The 13,424-nt window shown below is 46.1% G+C and overlaps 1 protein-coding gene across 1 annotated transcript in view; it reads left to right on the top strand.

Annotated features, from left to right (window-relative positions):
* The window catches only part of PIWIL1 (piwi like RNA-mediated gene silencing 1), a 368,470-nt gene that overhangs the window by 297,977 nt on the left and 57,069 nt on the right, over window positions 1-13,424 (top strand). Inside the window, exon 17 of the mRNA XM_030218398.1 lies at window positions 4,492-4,617. Within this exon, the coding sequence (XP_030074258.1) occupies window positions 4,492-4,617 (126 nt within the window). The remainder of the gene's footprint in view (window positions 1-4,491; window positions 4,618-13,424) is intronic.

Here is a 13,424-nt window from a genome sequence, read left to right on the forward strand (position 1 = left end):
AATGAAAACATTCCATCTACTTCAGGGTCAATAAAAGATCAGAAATCTACTGGAGGCCAGACACAACTATCAAGATTTTTTACAGCTGACAAAGCTGGAACGAGAAAGTATAAGGAAACTTATACTTGAAGAGGCCAAATGTAAGAAGGAAGAACTAAGAAAAAGTCTGAAGGGACGTTTTGTCTTTATTAAAATGGATACATGCACATGTCACAGAGTCAATTATTTTGCAATTAATGTTAGATTTGCTGATGAAAACAAAAAAAACAATAACCCGGACATTAGGAGTAAAGGACACTCAGGCACATCATACCAGTGAGTATCTGCAGAAGTTAGTGGAAGGTGTTTTTGAAGATTTTGAAATTAAAAAGGAACACATTCTATGTATTGTAACTGATAATGCTTCAAATATGTTAAGCACAATTGAAAAAATGAAGGAAGTTGATGAAGAAAGCAGCATACAAATATCAGAAGATGACAGTTCTGCAATTCAAGAAAGCTGTGAAAGTTTGGATGATATTGCTGAAGAAGCATCTAAGCTTATTACCATTCAACATGTGCTTTGTGCTGTTCATACTCTGCAACTAGCAATAAGAGATGGATTGAAGGATCGTCATGCGGCTACACTAATTAGCAAGTTGAGGCAAGTAGCTGTTGCAGCCAGGATCCCTAAAACAGATGCTATTCTGAAGAGACGTGCTGGAAAAGGAGCCATTTTGGATCAAGCAACGCGCTGGGGAAGCACTTACATGATGATAAAGCGTTTGCTTGAACTAAAAGACTTTCTTGAAGAACTGGACAATGTAAATGTTTCATTAAAAGAAAACCAGTGGGCTCAAGTTACAGAATTAGGCTACTTTCTTACCCTTTTGCTGTTACCAAGAAGCTGCAATATGAAGATTTAACACCAGGTAAATTCTTCTTGGAATGGAAGGGCGTGATATATAACCTTAACAAAAGTGGGGGGTTAATTGCTGATGGCATTGTATCTTCAATGAGGAAAAGAGAGGAGCTCTTGCTGGATAATCAAATTCTCTTAGCTACTATTTGTTGATCCAATGAGCCGAATTTTGTTGAGCAGTGACCAAATTGCTACAGGAAAACAGGCAGTCTATGACATAGCAGTTTGCATGAAAGGGTTGCTACCTGAAACTCATAAACCACTGGATGAAGCTAAAGCTATAAATACTGGTGGTAATGGTAACTCAGGTTCATCCTCTTCAAATGAAGAAGAGAATTTTCAAGCCTATTTGGACAAAATGGAAGCTTCAAAAGCAAAGCGATGTCAGTTAAGCAAGGAAAAGCAACCAGTAAATGTCCATATAAAGAAATTCATGCAAGAGTTTTTTAAAGGATTAAAAGAAGTGGAAAAGTTTGACCGCTCATCAAAACTGACTATAGAAGAAGCCATCATTGTTTATTCAGAGATTGTCAATGATGCAGCTAGAACCGTAACAGCAATGCCACCCACCCAAGTCAGTGTTGAAAGACTGTTTTCAGCACTGAAAATAATCAAATCAGATTTAAGGGCTTCTATGACGGAGGATCTGGCAGAAGCAATTCTGTTTCTAAGAACAATATATTAGTTAATTTTGGATTATGTTTAACAGCTATTCTACAGCTATATATGCCAAGTTTAAATAATATATAAGTTGTTTTAGGTTTTCCAAATGTTTTTGGTTTATGTAGGTTAACTTTGATTTTGTTCTAATTTCCAAAGGATGTTCTAGAATTTCCAAAGGATGTGGTTGTTCCAGATTTTTATACTTGCTAATGCTATGATGACTTTATACTTGATAAAAAAAAACAATAAACATAACCTTGTTTTTTTTATATGTTTTTTTGTTTAAACTTTAGAATTAATGAATATTTATAGTTTCTTTAATAAATAAAAAGTCACAATGACATAGATTTTAAACCCAAACATTAACATGCAGCCTTGCACGCTGCACTCTTTCAGTCAACATGCAAAAAAAAATACATATTAAAAACTGAGGAGTCGGAGGTACCATAAGCTGAGGAGTCGAAGGATTTTTGTACCGACTCCACAGCCTTGGTCCCTTCGACAGCTTCTGTGTCGTGCATTTTAGATTTCTTGCAGGATGGTTTTGAGAAGGGCCTTTCATTGTCATCTTTGAAGGTGCAGCTGGCTGCTTTGGAGTGTTTTTGGGGTAAGGTGCAGGGCAGGTCGGTTGCGTCTCTCCCGGATGTGGTCCGTTTTTTGAGGGGGGAGAAGTTGCTTCGTCCTCCTCAGCGGCCGGTAGTGCCTCAGTGGGATGTTAATATCGTTCTTGACTCTGGTGGGCTCTCCTTTTGAGCCCTTGGAGTCTTGTTCGATAAAAGACCTTACTATGAAGGTGGTGTTTTTGGTAGCTATATCGTCGGCTCGCAGGATTTCGGAACTTCAGGCTCTTTCATGTAGGCCTCCGTTTCTGTGGTTTTCTAAGGAAAAGGTTTCGCTGGTCCAGTCCCTTCGTTTTTGCCTAAGGTGGTATCCTCCTTTCAAGTCAATCAGGTGATTTTGTTCCGGTCTTGGGGGACCGGATGGGGGATGCTTCTCAGCGTCGTTTGGCGAAGTTGGATGTGCACTGAGTGTTGAAGGTTTATTTGCGCAGGTCGGAGGAATTCAGGTCTTCGGACAGGTTATTTGTCCTTCATGGGGGGGCCCAAGAAGGGAGCGGCTGCTTCTAAGGCATCTATAGCTCGGTGGTTGAAGGATGCCAGCTCTTCGGCTTACATATTGCATGGCCGTATGGTGCCGGTGGGGCTCAAGGCACATTCCACTAGGGGGATGGCGGCTTCTTGGGCAGAGAGTAGTTTTGTTCCACCGGTGGATATTTGTAGAGCGGCGGTGTGGTCCTCCCTGCATTCTTTTGTCAAACATTACAGAGTGGATGTACAGGCAAGGGAGGATGGCAGTTTTGGAGCTGCAGTCCTGTCCTCTGGGATTCTCAGGTCCCACCCTTAGATGTGTTTACTGCTTTGGTACGTCCCAAGCATCTTGAACGGTCTGGAGGATTGCTGAGGAAGGTGAAATTAGGCCTTACCTGCTAATTTTCTTTCCTCTAGATCCTCCAGACCGTTCAAGAGCCCACCCAGTGTATCGGCCAGTTCAGTATGATACTTCCTTTAGACTTCAGTTGCTGATATTTCTAGTAGCTCCTATGATTTGGGTCCTGGAGTTTTACTAAGGGCAGTTTGTGGTACCTTTTGTGCCCATGTGCAGTTGAATTCCCTCGTCTTAAGGGGAGGAGATCTGAGTGTGGATTCAGTGGTTTTGTTTAGGTGGAGGTGTTTTGTTCCTCTTCTTTGTTACTGTTTTACTGGTTAGTAGAAGGTCTGCACAGGCTACTTGTAAAATAAGTTTTAGTGTTCTCAGTCTCCCTCTGCTGGTAGGAGTGCATAACCCAAGCGTCTTGAACGGGTCTGGAGGATCTAGAGGAAAGAAAATTAGCAGGTAAGGCCTAATTTCACCATATGAACTTATTTAAAAACAAAAGCGAGAAAACAAAAAAAAATGTGTAGGGTCCTAATAAAGTCTATTTGGAGTTTTCATTCTGTGAGTTTTGACTGGTTTCTTGGATTGAATTTTCTTCTACTCTGCTTTCGTTCTCCTTGGTGATTTTGTGGAAGGTGTGAACCTCTTCTTTTTTTCTTCTATATAAATAGGACATTATAAGTTGACTCAACTTGTTTGTATCTTGTAACTTGAACTGTCTGGATGTTGGCATATCAAAAAGAACAATAGATTATATTCAGTTTTGCTATCTATAGATGGCCTTTCCTCCCAAGTCAGGGTAAAGATCCATCAAGCCAGAGTAGTAGCAACATATATGTAGCCTAGAAAAAAAATCTTTTGAATAACATGGTCTTCCTCGTAAGCATGTACATCCTATTCTCTGGATCACACATCCAGAGGAGAGGAAGTGTTTTCCACTAAACAGTATTAAGAAAATTGTTCACATTACCATCTTGTATCTTGAAGGGCTTGTAACACCTGGTACCAAATAGGTATCTCACATTAAGAATGGTCTAGAAGATAGCTTTACAGCTGTAAAATTCTCTTATGTGAGCCAGAGTAGCCCTCAGCTTGGGATCCCTCACTTGTGTGGCTGATTGCTTTCTCTTGTAAGCAAGATGAAAGTTGCTTGCATGGAACTAGGGTTCTTGTAGACATATATTTCCTGCCTGCCTCCCTACAAGGCTGCAAGTAAATTCTTAGCTATCCAAAAACTGAGGTATTAGCACAGGGGCAGGAACAAACATCCATGCTCAGAAACTTTTTCTAAACTCTGAAAATTTCTCACTGTGGTCGAATAACCTCACCCACTTGTGTATCTGATTATACCTTACATTCTATGATTACTAACTTAGCTATTTCTGCATTTTGACTGCTGGTTGCAGGAGTTGAAACGCTGTATGAAAATACAACAGTGTTTTGATTATTGGTCCACAGAGTATAGACTTAACATTATTGAATTCTGTTTCAAGCCCTCGGCTTACAGTGATTGTAGTGAAGAAAAGAGTGAATGCCAGATTCTTTGCAGAGGTAGGTGGAAGACTTCAGAATCCACCCCCTGGAACAATAATTGATGTAGAAGTCACAAGACCAGAGTGGTAAGTGTGTGTGGATTTTTCTTCAGTAATTTTGTGATCTCTCTGCCTTAGGATAATTCCAGGACTATATCTTTCAGATGGCTTTTTCAACTCTTTGATAGTATCACTCTTGTTATCCAAGTGGTTGGCCATATTGTCCCAATTTTTCTCCAATTGACAATACATAAAACCAAATATCATATACAGTACAGATCTGGAAAATGCATGCTAGCTTCATTGTGATGGGATATTTTACTTAGTGTTTAGATCTGTCTTTTCTCGTTTAAGTAGTATGGTTGCCATGTTAATCCACTTTCAAGGTAATAAATAGAAATAAAACATAAGAATAGCCATACTGGGTCAGACCAGTGGTCCATCCAGCCCAGTATCCTGCCTCCAACAGTGGCCAATCCAGGTCACAAGTACCTGGCAGAAACACAAATAGTAGCAACATTCCATGCTACAGATTCCAGGGAAAGCAGTGGCTTTCCCCGTCTGTCTCAATAGCAGTCAGTGAAGTTTTCCTCCAGGAACTTGTCCAAACTGTTTTTTAAACCCAAGTACGCTAACTGCTGTTACCACATCCGGCAGTGAGTTCGAGCTTTACTATTCTTTGAATGAAAAAATATAAGGTATTTCTATAATTTCATTGAGTGTCCCCTAGTCTTTCTACTTTTTGAAAGAGTGAAAAATTGATTCACTTTTACCCATTCTATACCACTCAGGGCAGGAGGGAGGAGTGAGAAACAGGGAGATGATGTTTGGATGATCAGAAAGTAACAAATCGTATAATTTGATGGTTCTGTCAAGAGGGTATCAAAATATTTCATCAGTGTAACATCTTTCAAGTCTTAGACTACTAGATCATTTTAAAGTTTTCTCTTAATATTTTGACCATAATGTCATTGATCACTTTTAAAAAAAAAGTGCAAAATGGGTATACATCCAGCATGAAGTAAAATATTTGTGTTTCTCTTAGTCTTCTCTCCTGTTTCAGTGTATTTTTCTAATAACAGTGATGCATGGAATATGTCCCTGTGGTATTATGAAGTGTGTGTGTGTTTTTTTTTTTTTTTCAAAGAAGCAGAAATTGTTTGGCACATAAGAAGAAACAACAAATTGAATTAAGGATTACTATTATAACTTTGCTAATAGGGGCAACTGATGGTAGGGGACTGTTTATTTCTATTACGTCCCAAGGTTCAGTCCAGACAAATGGGTTATGACCATCCGCCAGCAGGTGGAGATAGAGAACTCTGAGTTGTGCCTCATAAGCTCCTGTATGCTGTGGTGACTTCTGTTTGGCCTTCTGAGCAGTTTCACTTGAGTTCAGAATATCCTGTGCCTCAGATGTGAACCTAGTGTTCTAGGTGCCTCCCTACTCCCCTGTTGCCACTTTCTATCTCTTTATCTCAGTCTTCCCTTCTCTTTTTCTCCTGGTTCTATAAAAAAAAAAAAAAAAGCAGCCACTGCCGTTCTTTTTGAGAGCGCTTGTGCTGAGGGAAGATTGTGAGGCTTCAGTGCCTTGGAATTCACAACACTGGCTGTATTCTGTGAGTGTATGTATTATTCTCTACTAGTAAATCAGGCCCGTTTCTGACACAAATGAAACGGGCGCTAGCAAGGTTGTCCTCGGAATGTGTATGTTTGTGTGAGAGAGAGAGAGAGTGAATGTGCGAGTGTGTGTGTGACAGAGACAGAGTGAGACTGGGTGCGAGTGTGTATGTGAGAGAGAGAGTATGTGTGTGAGAATGAGTGTGTGTGCCATGGGCCCCCCTCCCTCCCTCTGAGTTCCAGGGTCATCCCCCTCCCTCCCTCTGAGTTCACGGGTCGCCCCCTCCCTCCTTCCCTCCCTCCGAGTTCCAGGGTCGCTCCCCCTCCCTCCCTTTGAGTTCCAGGGTCGCTCCCCCTCCCTCCCTTTGAGTTCCAGGGTTGCCCCCCCTCCCTCCCTTTGAGTTCCAGGGTTGCCCCCCTCCCTCCCTTCGAGTTCCAGGGTCGTCCCCCTCCCTCCTTCCCTCCCTCTGAGTTCCAGGGTCGCTCCCCCTCCCTCCCTTCGAGTTCCAGGGTCGCTCCCCCTCCCTCCCTTCGAGTTCCAGGGTCGCTCCCCCCTCCCTTCGAGTTCCAGGGTCGCCCCCCCTCCCTCTCCGATTTCCAGGGTCAACCCTCCCTCCCTCCCAGTTCTTCGGTCGTCGTCCCTCTCTCCCTCCCTTTCACCCTCCCTTCCAGTTCCAGGCGCACTCGCTCCAAATTGTAAAAATCATCTTCACACGAAAGCAGCGTCAAAAGGCATGCAGCCTCGGCCCTTCTCTCTGTGTTAGCTCTGGTCCCGCCCTCATTGCGGAAACAGGAAATGAGGACGGGACCAGAGCTAACATAAGGGCCGAGCGTGCACGCCTGGGCGTGGCGTTGCGGCAGGGGTGGGGCCTCATGCTGGTGTCGTGCTGTTGGTCAGTGCTGCGGCTGACGTACCCAGAAGTACGTGACGTTGGTTCAGTAGGTTGAGCCTTACAGAGCGCAGGAATGCTTCAGCCATGGTCCACGGAGTCAGCTTCAGAACGTTTGAGGTGCGTTTTATTAGATAGGATGTATGAGCCTGTTCCATAGCGTCCCACAGATCAATCCAGAGACTTGTGGGTTATGTCCCTGTACATAAGTATTGCCATACTGGGAAAGAACAAAGGTCCATCGAGCCCAGCATTCTATTTCCAACAGTGGCCAATCCAGGTCACAAATACCTGGCAAGATCCCAAAAATGTACAAAACATTTTATACTGCTTATCCCAGAAATAGTGGATTTTCCCCAAGTCCATTTAATAACGGTCTATGGACTTTTCCTTTAGGAAGCCGTCCAAACCTTTTTTAAACTCCGCTAAGCTAACCGCCTTTACCACATTCTCTGGCAACGAATTCCAGAGTTTAATTACACATTGAGTGAAGAAAACATTTCTCTGATTTGTTTTAAATTTACTTCATTGTAGCTTCTTCGCATGCCCCCTAGTCCTAGTATTTTTGGAAAGCGTGAACAGACGCTTCACATCTACCCGTTCAACTCCACTCATTATTTTATAGACCTCTATCATATCTCCCCTCAGCTGCCTTTTCTACAAGCTGAAGAGCCCTAGCCGCTTTAGCCTTTCCTCATAGGGAAGTCGTCCCATCACCTTTATCATTTTCGTCGCCTTTCTCTGCACCTTTTCTAATTCCACTATATCTTTTTTGAGATGCGGCGACCAGAATTGAACACAGTATTCGAAGTGCGGTCGCACCATGGAGCAATACAAAGGCATTATAACATCCTCATTTTTGTTTTCCATTCCTTTCCTAATAATACCTAACATTCTATTTGCTTTCTTAGCCGCAGCAGCACACTGAGCAGAAGGTTTAAACGTATCATCGACGACAACACCTAGATCCCTTTCTTGGTCCGTGACTCCTAATATAGAACCTTGCATGACGTAGCTATAATTCGGGTTCCTCTTTCCCACATGCATCACTTTGCACTTGCTCACATTAAACGTCATCTGCCCTTTAGACACCCATTCTCCCAGTCTTGTAAGGTCCTCTTGTAATTTTTCACAATCGTCCCGCAATTTAACGACTTTGAATAACTTTGTGTCATCAGCAAATTTAATTACCTCACTAGTTACTCCCATCTCTAGGTCATTTATAAATATGTTAAAAAGCAGTGGGTGGAGATAGAGAGAACGCCAGAGGCTTGCTATATGTGGTCATGTGCAGCCAACAACACCTCAGTATTCTCTCTATTTAGCAGGTGGAAGGTTATAGCTGTGCAGCTCTGGATGGATGCGGCCCCAAGTACTCCCCGAGGATCTGGTTGAGGCCCGAACTGGGCATTCAGGGTGCACACCTGGTGGTGCCAGGTCCCTCCCTCTCTCCCTCCAACCCCCCCCCCCCCCCCCCCCCCCCTTGACTGCTGGTATCTGTTACTAGAATCCGGCTGGCTGTGTCTCCTGCCTCTTTAAAAAAAAAAAAAAAAAAAGCCTTTAGGTAAGCTGAGTGTTTTTCTGTGCTGTGGAGGACTCCTCTCTAGAATGGTAGTTCGGTGCGAGGAGAGAGAGGGGGAGGGAGAGGGACTGTTCTTTGGCAGTTGGTGCCTTCAGAGGCTGTGAAACGCTGCTCCTGGTGTGGGAGACAGCAAGCAGCGTTGGGGGAGTGCGAGGCGTGTATGCACCGATCCGCGTTGGATATGGAGCGCACTTTAAATCCGGGCAAGGCCGACGGCGGGACAGCGTCAGGTGTTTGGTGGGAAGCTCCGGGCCCACGTTGAAGTGGGCGCAGTTTTTTCAATGTTCCCGTGCTTGAAAAGATTTTGGCAGCTCCCTCTTCGGGCTGTGAAGAGCTTTCAGGCAGTTCAGACGTGGTGAGTGCCTCTGTAGCAGAGCCGTTTTCGCCAGAATTTGTTGTGCTAATGCACAATGCTTTTCTTTTAAAGCGCGCTGGGGGTCCATTAGGCTCTTCTTTGCACTCTCAGGCTGATCCCCCTCCCACCTTGCCTCCTCTCAATCTTTTTTGACCAAGCAGCCTAGAATAGAGTTAATGGATCTGGAGGAGGTTTCAGATGTGGAGGAAGATCACTGTCCTGGGGGTTCTCCCACCGGATCCGCGGAATTCATGGAAGATGCGGATCTTCAGCCAGAGGAGGGGGATGATCCTACTGCAGCATATTTATTCCACAGGGAGGAACTTCCTAATTTGATTGTCAGGACACTAGAAATTTTGAATATTTCTTCTCCAAACGCGTCAGCGGTTCCCCCCCTCCTCCTCCTTCCATAATGTCGGGCACCAAGTGCCCTTCCAGGTCTTTTCATATTCATGAGGCCATGAAAATTCTTTTCAGCTCAATGGGACACACCTGATAGTGGCCTCAAGGTGGCACGGCTATGGGGACGGCTTTAGCCGCTCCTGGCGTCAAATTTGGAAGCCCTTAGGCTCCCAGCGGTGGATTCATTAATTATGACGGTTACCAAGAAGACCATTCTTTCAGTGGAAGGAGGCACAGCCCTTACGCTGGAATCTTCACTGAAGTTATCTTTCGAAGTGGCAGTGCTTTGTCTGCAAGCGTCAGTGTGTGGATCCTATGGGGCTCGGGCATGCTTGTCGTGGGTCCAGAAAGTGTCCTCAACAGAAGAGCTGGTTAATTTTTTTTCTGGCTTTGGAGTCCAGCCTCACTTACTTGGCAGATTTGCTTTATGATCTTCTGAGGGCTTCCACCAAAGGGATTTCCCTTGCGGTTATGGCTCGCCGTCGGACATGGCTGCGACATTGGGCAGCAGATGTGGCGTCTAAATCCCGCTTGGCGAAATTGCCCTTCTGGAGGAAGTTGTCATTTGCAGAGGAATTAGCAAAGATCATGAAAGACCTGGGGGATTCCAAGGGTCAGCGGCTTCCGGAAGATAAGCCTAGATCCTCAAGGCCTATTGTTCCGCAGTCCCGCTTTAGAGACACTGAGCGTTGTAGGCCGGGCCGGGTTGGTACATTCCAAAATCCTCATTTCTCTCTGAAGCCCCAGCCCTTTCGTGGAGACCGGTGTCCTCCCGCCTCGAGCTCAGCCAGCGGCAAGAGCTTCCCAATGATGGGGCCCTGGTCCATCCCCTGCTGATCATAGGGGATCATTTGTCCCTTTTCCTGGAGGAATGGGCCAGGGTAACTTCCAACGAATGGGTCTTGGAGGTCATCCGAGACGGTTACAAACTGGAGTTTGCTCACCCTCTGTCAGATTTCTTTCTCAAGTCCCCCCATGCAAGTCACCCATCAAGGTGAAGGCAATCCGACAAACCTTGGACAACTTACTTCAACGGGGCAGTTCGGCTGGTTCCGCAGTCAGAGCTTCAGCAGGGCCGTTATTCCATATACTTTGTGATTCCCAAAAAGGGAGGCTCTCACCGGCCAGTCTTGGATCTCAAAAAGGTAAACAAGGCGTTCCGAAAATGGCATTTCCGCATGGAAACCCTCCGCTCTGTTGTTGCAGCGGTTCATCCAGGAGAGTTTTTGACCGCCTTTGATCTCAAGGAGGCTTACCTTCATATTCCCATTAGGCCTCCTCATCATCGTTTCCTTTGTTTCGCGGTCCTCGGTCACCATTTTCAATTCCATGCTATGCCCTTTGGGCTAGCGACCACCCCGTGGACCTTTTCCAAGGTTTTGATTGTCATAGCGGCTTTCCTCCGGAAAGAGGGGATACAGGTGCATCCCTACCTAGTCGATTGGCTTATTAGGGCTCTGTCTTTCCAGGAAAGCGTTTGGGCAACGGATCGGGTGATCCACCTTTTATAGTCTTGGGGCTGGGTCATCAATTTCCCCAAGTGTCACCTGCGGCCCACTCAGTGTCTGGAGTATCTGGGAGTGTTGTTCAACACCCAGGCTCTGGGTGCCGGGTTCCGCATTAGACTGCACAACCGTGACTGTATTTGGACTGCAAGCCACTGGGAAGGACACTGTCTCTACCTGGGTGTTGAACAACACTCCAAGATACTCCAGACACTGAGTGGGCCGCAGGTGACACTTTGGGAAATTGATGACCCAGCCTTGGGATCAGTGACTGCTACCTTGGACGTGGTGGCCACTTCAGTTGCATCTGCTCAGTCGGTGGTCTCCCATTTCGATGGACTACTCAGTCCGGGTGATGTGGTCGACACGAGTTCAGTCCGAGATGGGCTGTTGGTTGATTCCGGAGAATCTACTCAGGGGCGCTCCGTTGGCTGCCCCGGAGTGGGTGATGATAACTATGGATGCATCCTGAACGGGTTGGGGTGCGCATTGCCTCGAGCACACAACCCAGGGGAGGTGGTCTCCGGAGGAGTCAAAGTGGTCCATCAACAGACTAGAACTCAGAACTATACGATTTGCTCTGAAGGAGTTTCTCTTCTTGGTCCGGGATTGCCCAGTCCGGGTGCTCTCTGACAATGCATCAGCGGTGGCTTATGTGAACAGACAAACGGGGGCACCAGGAGTGATCTGGTTCGGGAAGCGGCTCGGATTTGTCTGTGGGCAGAGGATCATGTGTTCCTTCTCTCAGCAGCTTATATAGCGGGGTTGCAGAATGTCTAAGCAGACTTCCTGAGCCACCACAGGTTGGATCCAGGAGAGTGGGAGCTTTCTCCCCTGGTCTTTCAGTAGATAGTGTCGAGGTAGGGGCGCCTGGCGCGCTGGATTTGATGGCGACTCGATGCAATGTCAAAGTGTCCAGTTTCTTCAGCAGGGGCAGGGAGACGAGCTTGAGTGGTATCGATGCCCTTCTTCAACAATGACCATTGGGCCTTCTACATTTCTTTCCTCCCTTTTCCATGGTGGGGAGACTGTTAGCTCAGATAACCAGTCACCCCGGTCACGTGATTCTGGTCACCCTGGATTGGCCGCGTCGGCCTTGCTATGCGGATCTGATTCGGTTGTTGTTTGACAGTCCTTTACATCTCAGCGTGGTGGATGGCCTTCTGTTCCAGGGCCCAGTGGTTATGGGAGATCCCTCCACCTTTGGTCTTACAGCATGGCCCTTGAAAGGAAGAGGTTGAGGAAGAAAGGCTATCCAGAACCCATTATTACTACCGTTCTTCAAATTGATCTATTTTGACGGCCTATGTGAGAGTGTGGTGCACCTGGCGTGGTTTGCGCAGTCGGGGGTTTCGGCGGTGTCGGCCTCCTTGTCTGTGATCCTCGCCTTCCTTCAGCAGGGGCTGCAAAAGTCTCTCTCTTTGAGTACTTTGAAGGTTCAGGTGGTGGCGTTGGCGTGCTTTAGAGGCCGCCTTCAGGGTACTTCTCTGGCAGCCCATCCGGATGTGGTACGTTTCCTGAGGGGCGTAAACCTCCTACGCCCGCCTCTGCCTCCAGTGCTTCCGAGTTGGAGTCTGAATCTCGTTCTCAGAGCCATGCAAATGCTGCCTTTTGAGCCTTTAGCAAAATTGACATTGAAGGATCTTACTCTAAAAACGATCTTGGTTGCTATTGCTTCAGCCAGGAGGATTTCAGAGTTGCAGGCGCTCTCGTGCAGAGAGTCCTTTCTGCAATTCGCGGAAGCCGGAGTGTCCATTCGTACGGTCCCTTCCTTTTTACCGAAGGTGGTTTCACGTTTCCATCTAAGCCAGTTTCTGTCGTTTTGCCAACGTTTCACAGAGAGGATTACCGAGAGGGTTTTCGGGCCCTGCGTTGCTTGGATGTCAAACGTATCTTGCTACGATATCTGGAGGAGACCGTTGAGTTCTTGTGTTCGGGTCACCTTTTTGTGCTTTTTGCGGGGCACAAGAAAGGTACTATGGCTTCTAAGGCTACGGTAGCCCGCTGGCTCCGGGAGGCGATAGCTTCAGGGTACTTATCCTTGGGAAGGTTTCCTCCCTTACAAGTTCGGGCTCATTCTACTAGAGCACAGGCTTCTTCTCTGGCGTCGGTGCGTTTGGTGTCTTTGGAGGACGTCTGCTTATACCTTCACTAAGCATTATTGGGTAGATGTGGCAGCGCGTCAGCACATGGTTTTTGGTGCATCAGTGATCACAGCGGAGTTCAGGATTTCCTGCTCTAGTTGAGGACTGCTTTGGTACATCCCACAAGTCTCTGGAGTGATCTGTGGGACGCTGTGGAAGGAAAAATTAGTCCTTACCTGATCATTTTCTTTCCATTAGTCCCAACAGATCAATCCAGAGGCCCGCCCAGATATGGATATATTTTCTGCTGTTCGTTTTTCAGTTTATTGTGAGTTCTACAAGGATTCCTTTGTTAGCACTGTTTGTTTCACAGTTCGAGTGTGTTTGAATATTCTTCCGCACAGACGGTTGAGGTTCTACGTTGTACTTGCTGAAGAGGCAGGAAAGTGGTTCTTA

Source organism: Microcaecilia unicolor, chromosome 11 (assembly GCF_901765095.1).
Source record: "Microcaecilia unicolor chromosome 11, aMicUni1.1, whole genome shotgun sequence".
NCBI lineage: Eukaryota > Metazoa > Chordata > Amphibia > Gymnophiona > Siphonopidae > Microcaecilia > Microcaecilia unicolor.